Source organism: Pongo pygmaeus, chromosome 2 (genome assembly GCF_028885625.2).
Source record: "Pongo pygmaeus isolate AG05252 chromosome 2, NHGRI_mPonPyg2-v2.0_pri, whole genome shotgun sequence".
NCBI lineage: Eukaryota > Metazoa > Chordata > Mammalia > Primates > Hominidae > Pongo > Pongo pygmaeus.
Genome location: NC_085930.1, coordinates 134,014,617 through 134,027,044, shown reverse-complemented (window position 1 = coordinate 134,027,044; position 12,428 = coordinate 134,014,617). Strand labels below are relative to the sequence as shown.

At 39.5% G+C, this 12,428-nt stretch overlaps 1 protein-coding gene across 2 annotated transcripts in view; it reads right to left on the bottom strand.

Annotated features, from left to right (window-relative positions):
* Positions 1-12,428, bottom strand: part of EFHB (EF-hand domain family member B) — a 55,362-nt gene that overhangs the window by 28,964 nt on the left and 13,970 nt on the right. For both annotated transcript variants that reach the window (XM_054479934.1, XM_054479935.1), the window contains exons 3-5: positions 11,587-11,730; positions 9,989-10,169; positions 7,034-7,144 (exon numbers count right to left, since the gene is read on the bottom strand). In XM_054479934.1, coding sequence (XP_054335909.1) covers positions 7,034-7,144; positions 9,989-10,169; positions 11,587-11,730 — 436 coding nt within the window. The remainder of the gene's footprint in view (positions 1-7,033; positions 7,145-9,988; positions 10,170-11,586; positions 11,731-12,428) is intronic.

Genomic DNA, 12,428 nt, shown 5'->3' with positions numbered 1-12,428 from the left:
CTTTAGGAGGCCGAGGCAGATGGATCGCCTGAGATCAGAAGTTCGAGACCAGCCTGACCAACACGGTGAAACTCCGTCTCTATTAAAAATACAGAAATTATCCAGGCATGGTGGCGGGCGCCTGTAATCCCAGCTACTCGGGAGGCTGAGGCAGGAGAATTGCTTGAACCCAGGAGGTGGAGGTTGCAGTGAGCTGAGATCAGTCCACTTCACTCCAGCCTGGACGAAAGAGCAAAACTCCATTTCAAAAAAAGAAAGAGAGAAAGAGAGAAAGAAAAATAAAGAAAGGAAAGAAAGAAAGAGAAAGAAAGAAAGAAAGAAAGAAAGAAAGAAAGAAAGAAAGAAAGAAAGAAAGAAAGAAAGAAAGAAAGGAAAGAAAGAAAAAAAGAAATGTGTGTGAGAGAGAATTGTGGGAATTTTTTTGTATATTGTGTATTTCTATATAGCTTTCATTTTATAAAAGTATCTTACTTTAGTAATGATTAAAATTAAGTTATTTTAAAGTATTAAGTGTATTTTAAATGTTATAGATCCATATTTATTGCTATTTACATATTATTTAAGTAAAAAATTTAAAATATATAGAGTAGGCTCCCTAAAAGCATGAAGAGTATTATCCCATTTATTTAATGATTAATGATTTCATGGCTCAATGGATGGGGGTTAGAAAAAATGTTCAGAGAGAGGAAGTGGAGCAAGACGGCAGAGTAGACAGCTCCACCGATCATGTCCCAGTCCCGTGTCCCAGACCCACACCCGCCCCCCACCCCCTACAATGACCAAGTTGACAACTATCTACACAGATAGGAGTGCCCATCTCAAAAATCAGGTGGGCAACTCATAGTACCTGATTTTAACTTCATTGCACTGAAAAAAAAAAAAGGCACTCAAGAGATAGAAAAAATAGTTTAGAATCACGGACACCACCCCTCCCCAACCCCGGCAGCAACAGAGTGATGTGGAGAACTTCTCCTCGCACCAGGGCCGGGAGAACACAGCAATTGTGAGGTATTAAACTCAGTGCTTTCCTGTTAGAGCAGAATGGAAAACTGAACCAAACTCAGCTGATGCCTGTTCCCAGAGGCAGCATTTAAATCAGCCCTACCAAAAAAGGAATTGCCAATCCCAGTACTCCAAACTTGAGTGCCTGCAAACCTCGCCACCAAGGGCTATAGCACTCTGTGTCTCCAAGTAACCTTGAAAGGCAGTCTAGGCCATAAGGACTGGAACTCTTAGGCGACTCCCAGAGCAGAACCAGGTCCAAAGACAGTGGACTGGGGGTGGGGTGGGTGATGGGATACGTGTCATACTGGGACACCAGCTGGGGCAGCCAAGGGAATGCTGGCATCACCCCTCCCCTAACCCCAGGCTGCACAGCTCCACTCATGGCTCCAAAAGGGACCCCTTCCTTCCGCTTGAGGAGAGGAGAGGGAAGAGCAGGGAAGACTTCACCTTGCATCTAGGACACCACCTCAGCCACAGCAAGATAGGGCACTGGTGGGACTCAGGAGGCTGCCATTCCAGGCCCTGGTTTGCAGATGACATTTCTAGACACATCCGGGGCCAAAAGGGAACCCACTGCCTTGAAGGAAAGAACCCAATCTTGGCAGCATTCATCACCTGCTAACTGAAGAGCTCTTGGGCCCTGAATAACCAGCTGCAGTTATTCAGGCCCCAGGTAGTACATCGAGGACCTTGGGTAAGCCTCTGAGACTTCCTGGCTTCAGAAGAGACTTAGCACATTACCAGCTGTGGTAGCTACAGAGCAAAACTCCTTCTGCTTGAGAAAAGTAGAGGGAAAAGTAAAGGGAACTTTGTCTTACACCTTGGGTACCAGCATGGCCACAGGGGAGCAGAGCACCAAGCAGGCTCTTAGGGTTCCCGATTCCAGGACTTGGCTCTTGAATAGCATTTCTGGACCTGCTCTGGGCCAGAGGGGAATCTGCTTCCCTGAAGGGTAAGTCTCAGGCCATTAACTTCAAGCTGACTTAAGAGACCTTGGGCCTTAAGAGAACATTGGTGGTAGTCTGCCAGTATTCCTCATGGCCTGGGGTGGCGGTGACTACCCAGTGAGGTTCCTCTGCCTTTGGGAAGAGGAAGGAAGAGTGGGAAAGACTGTATCTTGTGGTTTGAGTGCCAGCTCAGCTGCAATACAGTAGAATACCTCGTAGACATCTAAAGTTTTTGACTCTAGTCCTTGACTCCCAGACAGTACTTCTGTACCCACCCAGGGCCTGGGGGACCTCACCACCCTGAAGGGAAGGACACAGGCCTGGCTGGCTTTGCCACCTGTTAATTGTAGAGCCCCAGGACCTTGAGTGAACATAGGCTGCAGCCAGAGGTTGAGTACAGCAGGACTTGGGTGAGACCAAATTCTACACTAGCTTCAAGTCTGATCCAATACAGTCAGCAGTGGTGGCCACAGGGGTACTTGTGTCACTCAACCCCCAGCTTTAGGTGGCTCAGAACCAAGAGAAAGACTGTATGTTTAGGAGAAAGTAAAGGAAAAGAACACGAGCCTCTGCCTTGTAACCCAGGGAATTCTCCTGGATCTTGTCCAAGTCCATCAAGGCAGTACCTCTACAAGTTTGAAAAAACCAGTGTTACTGGGCTTGGGGTGCCCCCTAAAGCAGATACAGCTTAGATAACAACACCCAAGTCCTTTCAAATATCTGGAAAGCATTTCCAAGATGAATGGGTACAAATAAGCACAGACAGTGAGGACTACAATAAATACCTAACTGTTCAATGCCAGACACCAAGGAATATCTACAAGCATCAACACCATCTAGGAAAATATGACCTCACTAAATAAAGTAAATAAGACACCAGGGACCAATCATGGAGCAACAGAGCTATATGTCCTTTCAGACAGAGAATTCAAAATAGCTGTGTTGAGGAAATTCAAAGAAATTTAAGATAACACAGAGAAGGAATTCAAAATTCTATCAGGTAAATTTAAGAAAGAGACTGAAATAATTAAAAAGAATCAAGCAAAGGCCAGGCATGGTAGCTCACACCTGTAATCCAAGCAGTTTGGGAGACCAAGGTGGGTAGATCACTTAAGGCCAGGAGTTCAAGACCAGCCTGGCCAACATGGTGAAACCCCATCTCTACTAAAAATATAAAAATTAGCCAGGCGTGATGGTGCCTGTAATCCCTGCTACTGGGGAGGCTGAGACAGGAGAATCACTTGAACCCGGGAGGCGGAGGTTGCAGTGAGCCAAGAACACACCACTAGACTCCAGCCTGGGCAACAGAGTGAGACTCCGTTTCAAAAAACAAAAACAAAAACAAAACAACAACAACAAACAAAAACAAAAAGAATAAGGCAGAAATTCTGGAACTGAAAAATTCAATTGACAAACTGAAACGTACATCAGTCTCTCAACAGCAGAATTGATCAAGCAGAAGAAAGATTTAATGAGCTTGAAGAGAGGCTATTTGAAAATACAATCAGAGAAGACAAAAGAAAAAAATTTTAAAGAATGAAGTACAACTAAAAGATATAGAAAAATAGTCTCAAAGGGGCAAATCTAAGAGTTATTGGCCTTGCCAAGCATGGTGGCTCACATTTGTAATCCTAGTACTTTGGGAGGCCAGGGTTCAAAGATCGCTTGAGCCCAGGAATTTGAGACTAGCCTGAGCAACATAGTGAGACTAAATTTATTATTGTTTTTTATTTTTTTATTTTATTTTTAAAGTTATTGCCCTTAAGGAGAAAATAGAGAAAGAGATAGGAGTAGAAAGTTTATTCAAAGGGATAACAGAGAACTTCCCAAACCTAGAGAAAGATATCAATATCCAAGTACAAGAAGGTTATAGAACACCAAGCAGATTTAACCCAAAGAAGACTACCTCAAGACATTGAATAATCAAACTCCCAAAGGTCAAGGATGAAGAAAGGAATCTAAAAGCAGTGAGAGAAAAGAAACAACATACAATGGAGCTTCAATAAATCTGGCAGTAGACTTTTCAGTGGAAACCTTACAGGCCAGGAGAGTGCCATGACATATTTAAAGTGCTGAAGAAAAGAAACTTTTATTCTAGAATAGTATATCTTATCTGCTGAAAATATGCTTCACACATGATGAAGAAATAAAGACTCTCCCAGGCCAAAAAAAAAGCAGAGGGATTTCATAAATACCAGACCTGTCCTACAAGAAATGCTTAAGGGAGTACTTCAATTTCAATCAGAAAGAAAAATAATAATAATAAGCAATGAACAATCACCTGAAGGTGCAAAACTTACTGATAATAGTAAGCACACAGAAACACACAGAGTAGTATAACACTGTAAATGTGGTATCCAAACTACTCTTATCCCGAGCAGATAGACTAAACAATGAACCAATCAAAAATAGTAACTACAACAACTTTTCAAGACATAGAGGTTATAATAAGATATAAATAGAAACAACAGGGTTAAAAAGTTAAGGGGAGAAAGTTAAGGCATAGAGTTTTTATTTTATTTTTCTTTGTTTGTTATTTGTTTATGCAAATAGTGTTAAGTTGTTATCAGGTTAAAATAATGGGTTTAAGATAATATTTGCAAGTCTCATGGGATTTATCTCTGGGACCCAAGTATTTTTAAGCATACGCAAATCAATCAATGGGATATATCATATCAATAGAATGAAGAGTAAAAAACCATATGATCATTTCAATTGATGCTGAAAAAGCATCTGATAAAATTCAACATCCCTTCAACACTAGCCTGTAATAATAATAGTAGCAATTCAACATTAGCAGTGGCTAATGCCTGTAATAATAAAAACCCTCAACACACTGGATATAGAAGGAACACATCTCAACATAATAAAAGCTGTATACAACAGAACCCCAGCTAGTATGATACTGAATGGGGAAAGACTGAAAGTTCTTCCTTCATACTGGAAGTCCAAGCTAGAGCAACCAGACAAGAGAAGATATAAAGGGCATGCAAATTGGAAAGAAAGAGGCCAAATTACCCTTATTTGCAGATGATATGATCTTATATTTAGAAAAACCTAAAGACTCCACAAGAAAACTATTAGAACTGATAAATTCCGTAAAGTTACAAGATACAAAATAAACATACAAAAATCAGTAGCATTTCTATATACCAACAGTGAATGATATGAAAAAGAAATTTAAAAAGTAATCCCATGTATTAAACACAATAGCCACACATAAAATTAAATATCTAGGAATTAACTTAATCAAAGATTTCTATAATGAAAACTATAAAACACTGATGAAAGAAATTGAGCAGGACACCAAAAAATCAAAAACTATTTTATGTTCATGGATAGGAAGAATCAATATTGTTAAAATGTCCATACTACCAAAAGCAATCTACAGATTCAATGCAATCCCTACCAAATTACCAATGACATTCTTCACAGAAATATGAAAAAAAAATCCTGAAGCATATATGAAACCACAAAATATCCAGAATAGCCAAAGTAAAAAGATCAAAACTAGAGTAATCACATTACCTGACTTCAAATTATACTACAGAGCTATAGTAACCAAAACAGCATGGTACTAGCAGAAAAGCAGACACATAGACCAATGGAACAGAATAAAGAATCCAAACAAATCGACACACCTAGAGTGAACTCATTTTTGGCAGAGGTGCCAAGAACATACACTGAGGAAAAGAGAGTCTCTTCAATAAATGGTGCTGGGAAAACTGGATATTCACATGCCCAGGCCTAGAGTGCAGTAGTGCAATCGTGGCTCACTGCAACCTGGAACTACTGGGCTCAAACAATCCTCCCATCACAGCCTCCCAAGTAGCTGGAACTACAGACATGCACCACCATGCCTGACTAATTTTTTAATTTATTTTTTGTAGATACAGATTCTCACTATGTTGCCCAGGCTGGTCTCAAACTCCTGGGCTCAAGTGATCCACCTGCCTCGGCCTCCCAAAGCGCTGAGATTACAAGAGTGAGCCACTGCACCCAGACCAAAGTTCTTTTTAAAACAATTAAAGAGCATTGGATTAGACTGTGCAATAGACCTGAAACTTTTTCAAACGTGAATAAAATATTTTCACAAGACTGAGTTTATAAACCATGCACAATCCATAGGCTTTCTCAGGACATGTATCAGTCTACTTCTCAATCCTTTATTATGTCAAGACTTTACTTAGCATCAATATACTGGCAATTGAGTTTTATTTTATAGCACTATAAACATCTAATGCCTTTTTAGTTGTGCTATGGAATAATTCTAGTAATATGCTACTAGACAAGAAACTTTAAGACAAGATTGCTAATAATAATTATTATAATAGCTAATAATTATCAGCACTTAACTATGTTCCAGGTGCTGTATTAAGCATCTGACATCTACTCAATCCTCACAATATTACTATACCCATTTAAGAGATAAGAATATATAATGATCAAATAAGTAAATTGCCCAAATTTTAAAAGATAGTTAAATGGATGAGCTAGGATTTGAACCTGATCTGATTCAAAAATTTGTGAATTTGACCATCACCCAATATTCTTAATATAAAATTAAGCACTTAGAATAAGTCTTCAGCCAAGTGCAGTGGTGCATGCCTGTAATCCCAGCACTTTGGGAGGCCAAGGTGGGAGGATCGCTTGAGCTCAGGAGTTTGAGACCAGCCTGGACAACAAAGGAAGACCTCATCTCTATTTAAAAACTCAAAAAATTAGCCAGGCATGGTGGTGCACACCTGTAGTCTCAGCTGTTCAGGAGGCTAAGGTGGAAGGATTGCTTGAGCCTAGGAGGTGGAGACTGCAATGAGCTATGATCATACCACTGCACTCCAACCTGGGCAACAGAGACCCCTGTCTAAAAAAAAAAAAATTTAATAAAATTTTTTAAAAACCATAAGTATATGCGGTACAGGTTTTCCCAGCTATCATGGTTTACGACCTTATGAATAATATTGTATTAGTCACCTATTACATGGCAGGCATTTAACTTTATGTACTAATCTCCTTTATTCCTCTTCACAAATCCGAGAGTCCCATATCCTCAGGCCCATTTTGCATCGGAGGACACTTACCTGCATAATAATCATTGTGAGAAACAACATACAAATCATGTCCTTCATTTCCTTCTTTAAATACTTCTTCATAGGATTTTGGTGGATTCACCACATCTTTAGCAGAGTATTCTGAAGGAAGAATTAATAAAATCAGTTCCAAGGTACTTTTTAACCTATTTATAATATGTTTATATTTACCAGAACAAATGAGAAATTAGGTATGCTGGATGCAAGGCTACATAGACATCCCGAGAGATCACAAAGCCAACATAAATGATTTATCAAGAAAGGGAAGCCCACTTGACCTGGCTCATCCCCTAGAAGTCAGAAGCATATTAGAACTCTATTCATTGGCTGGGAGCAGTGGCTCACGCGTGTAATCTCAGCACTTTGGGAGGCCAAGGAGGGTGAATCACCTGAAGTCAGGAGTTTGAGATCAGCCTGGCCAACATGGTGAAACCCCATTTCTACTAAAAAAAAAAAAAAAAAAATACAAAAAAAAATCCAGCCTGGCCAACATGGTGAAACCCCATCTCTACTAAAAATATAAAAATTAGCCAGGTGTGGTAGCACGCGCCTGTGGTCCCAGCTACTTTACTCGGGAGGCTGAGGCAGGAGAATCACTTGAATCCAGGAGGTGGAGGTTGCAGTGAGCTGAGATGGCACCACTGTACTCCAGCCTGGGCAACAGAGCGAAACTTTCATCTCAAAAAAAAAAAAAAAAAAAGAACTCTATTATCAGTTAACTGTTTAGTTGTGGTAAGCCATACTCCAAGCACAGTTAAATTCCTGATCCTGAGAATCTCTGTACAATTTTTATTTTAGTTTGCTGCAGACTTCTCAAAATGATCTAAACAAATCTGAACCACAAATTAGAACCCCTAATGCCCTGTGGGGTAGCCATGGTGTAAATTTTGGCAGTTTTAGATGGAAGCATACACCCTGTGTCTGTTTTGATCTGAATCTGTATTCCCAGGCTGGGCTCAGTGGCTCAGACCTGTAATCCCAGCACTTTGGGAGGCTGAGGTGGGTGGATCATCTGGGGTCGGGAGTTGGAGACCAGCCTGAGCAACATGGTGAAACCCTGTCTCTACTAAAAATACAAAAATTAGACAGGCGTGGTGGCACACGCCTGTAATCCCAGCTACTTGAGGGCTTAGGCAGGAGAATCTCTTGAACCTGGGAGGCAGAGGTTGAGGGAGCCGAGATCATGACACTGCACTCCAGCCTGGGCAACAGAGTGAGACTCCGTCTCAAAAAATAATAATTAATTAATTAATTAATTAATTTAAAAAAAGAATCTGTATCCTCAATGTAGCCAGAGGTACCAGGGAAATCACTGGAATCAGGGAGAAATTCTTCTACTGGTCTTAAATCTAGAAAAGATGTTTGTTTAATAGCTGCATTACCATGACCAGTGGTACCCAGTTTTGTGTACAGTGAATCATTTCGTTTTTACTGTTTTAGATAATAATTTGTAAATGTAACTCCATTTACAATTTCACTCTTCCCTTTCCACCTAACATAGATTAAGAAGTTTCCTTTCTTTTGGCCTTTCTGCTAAGAATTGAGGTATATAAACTAATAGTTAAGAATACCAGAAGATGATTCCAATCAAAATAATCCTGTAAAGCAGAACTTCTTTTTGATATACGAACATTACACTTAATAATACACATATATACATGTTTTGAAACATTGTTTCTTTTATATATTTAAATGAGGCACACTTAGAGAATACTTTCCACGTTAAATAAACTAATCCTAAAATAACGCCATGTCTAACAGTTCATATACATCGGATTTCTTAAACCTATCGAAAAGAAGAGGCGGGGAATAGTCACTCACACCCGTAATCCCAGCAGTCTGGGAGGCCAAGGTGGGAGAATCATTTGAGTTCAGGAGCTTGAGGCCAGCCTGGAAATATGGTGAGACTCCAGTCTCTATATAAATATAAATATATATAGTTTATAAATATAAATATATATGTTTCATATATACAGAAACATAAAAAGGAAAGGATATTTAATCTACTCTAAAATAAATTTTTCATGTGTCAAATTTTTAAAAACTTCAGATCTGATGCAATAAGGTACAACTCCAGATTTTACATTCCAAAGTATAATCTGTCTTCAGAGTAGATGTCACTATCTTAAGGAAAATAATCTAATGAGCCTTTTGGTAAACAAAGCTAAGGTTCCTGGACGAGAGCCTCAATGGGTATGGAAAGACAAAGAGAGAATTTCTCCACAAAATAAAGAAAGATGGAATTTGAGATCTCCTATGGTAAGACTCCTAGAGGGAGGGGATAACCTGAAAAAGAGTATAGGAGAGAAATCTGAGAAAGGTGTAAAGAAAGGCACCCAACAACATGGCAGGAACCTGGGTCTTCAGAAGGAAGAATGGCCTGTGACCAACTCTAATGAGTTATTTGTTGAAAGATGGTACTCTACTCCCTCTCAAAATCAGAGTGGAAGTCAACTATGCTCTCTGCTCTGTATTTGGTTAGTATGCAGGTAGACCTCACGGATCTGCATGAATGGAGTACGGTATACAGCATTTACCAAACTTGTCTGTGCCATGAACTCTGTTTCATAAAGAGTTCAGAGTCATTAACACGTGTGAAGCACTGATGGAAATAAAACACACAAATGGATGTCCAAGGCAAAGGGATTGCAGTTCTCTAGCTAGCCCCAGAGCCAATTTTTGTTGAGTTATTTCCTGTCTTTACACCATGCCTACTGTGCTCACTATATCTGGACTCCAATACCTGAATTTTTCCTGCCTCTGCATACATACACGTCAAGGATTTTGGTTCTGAGAGTAACTTTCTTGCAACAATCCCATGTTTCCTTCTTGAGTCATCGTTTACACCATCACCAAACATCATGCAAATAAGATATTTAATCAAATTTTCCAAAGAGACTTATTTTACCAGCCGCTTCCCACTCCTTGTTTTTTTTTTTTTACTACCTCTGATGACTGCTGTCCCAAATGTCGTATTGATTGTGTCCATGCCTTTAGGTAATCCTGGTGCTTGATCGTGAGATTTTCCTAATGGTGCTCGTCGATTGCTAAGATATATAGATTCTTTTTTATCTTTAATTTTCTGTTGAAATGTGGTAATAGGCTGTGGGTTTATCAATGTGTTTGCCTAAAGAAATCATACAATGCACAAATATATCAACAAAAAAAAGTATAAATCTGAAAATGGAAACCCTAATCAATAGCTGGGGAGAGGAGACTGTACGATTGTGGGAAAACATTTCATTATCATCATTGGCTTTGCTCACCTTCAAATGAACTGTCAGAATTGGCTATGAAGTTTAAACATGCCTACAAGAACTTTCTAATGAGTTAAAAGGTTTCAGTGATACTAAAAGGTTTACGATGATAGCTTCCAGGTTACTTGACTCAAATATTTAAGAAAAGTGATGCCAGGTGCAGTGGCTCACACCTGTAATCACAGCACTTTGGGAGGCTGAGGCGGGCAGATCACCTGAGGTCTGGAGTTTGAGAACAGCCTGGCCAACATGGTGAAACCCCATATCTACTAAAAAAAAAAAAAAAATTAGCCGGGTGTGGTGGCACGTGCCTGTAGTCCCAGCTACTCAGGAGTCTGAGGCAGGAGAATCGCTTGAGCCCGGGAAGTGGAGGTTATAGTGAGCCAAGATCACGCCACTGCACTCCAGCCTGGGCAACAGAGTGAAACTCAGTCTCAAAAAAAAAAAAAAGAAAAAAAGAAAAGTGAAAATGAAAAGCACAAGAACCACTTGACTTCCAAAAGTTCTCTTCAGATATAGAGATCAGGTCTTCTGAATCTAGACTGTCCATTCAATCAATAGCAGATAACAAACATTTTGACTCCACCTCTACTCAATGTCCATATAAGTATTCTATAGTGCTTCTAGGCAAGTCACCAAGACAGTTTTTTTTTTTTTTTTTTTTTTGAGATGGAGTCTCAGTCTGTTGCCCAGGCTGGATTGCAGTGGCATGATCTCAGCTCACTGCAATCTTCGCCTCCCGGGTTCAAGCGATTCTCCTGCCTCAGCCTCCCGAGTAGCTGGGATTACAGGTGCCCACTACCATGCCCCAGCTATTTTTTTTTTTTTTTTACTTTTAGTAGAGACAGGATTTCAACATGTTGGCCAGGCTGGTCTCAAACTCCTGATCTTAGGGGATCCTCCTGCCTAGGCCTCCCAAAGTGCTGGGATTACAGGCATGAGCCACCATGCCCCACCAAAACAGTCTTCTTTATTGTCTAACGCAGCCTGACAGCATTTCTCTTTATTGTGAGAAAATGGAATGCAACTAGGCTTTTATCATTTGAGAGGAGAATAGATAGTTTGTGGCTTAAACTGTTAATTTCTTCACACTGTCTTGATTGCTGCTGCTTGGATTTTTTTTACTGCTCAAGATAAATGTTTTTGGAAGACAGACTGAGAAAAGGCTAGTAAAAATATGGGTGGGAAAGAGACTGGAACTGATGAATTTCACTAATACCTGATTTGTGCATTTTCACCTTGGTAAATTAATAAATAATGTACAAGGAAAAAAAGAAAATAAATTACCGGTATTGAAATTTTAGATCTAATTCCATGTGTCAAATAAGGTGCAATTTGGGGATCATTTGCTCTTCCATAAAATACTCTTTCTACTCCAGCAGGTGGATATCTGAAGTCGAAATACTTTTTTGCCTCAGGTGGAGTAATTAGCTACAAAGAATGAGGCAAGAAAATAGTATTAGGTACAGTTTCTAAAAATATTAACACGACTGATCTATACCAATCAACCAACAACCTTAAGTGTATGTATGCAGTAAATGCATTTGGAACTACAGCCCCAAATAATGAACATCCCCCTAAAATGTATTTATTTATTAATGAAAGTAAACAACATTTTTTTCCATGACACAGATCCTGAGAACATGTGCCCTAAACAACATATTTTAAATGCTGTATTTAGAAAACAACCAGGAAGTATCCAGGTTACAAAGCATACCATTATTCCCACTGAAATAAATTGAATCCCCTGTAATTGAATCACTGTGGAGCTAGAAATTGTAAGCCTGGGATTTTCACTTTCTTGGACAAAATCAATAGAAGGCCTCAAAATACAGCAAAGAATCCAAATTGACCACATTAAATTTATACCACTTTCTTTTTTTTTTTACCTTTTTTTTATTATTATTATTATACTTTAGGTTTTATGGTACATGTGTGCAATGTGCAGGTAAGTTACATATGTATACATGTGCCATGCTGGTGCGCTGCACCCACCAACTCGTCATCTAGCATTAGGTATATCTCCCAATGCTATCCCTCCCCCCTCCCCCCAAATTTATACCACTTTCATAAGGAACATTGAGTTACCTATTCCTTAATGTTCACATACAAGGTAAAAATAGAAATAT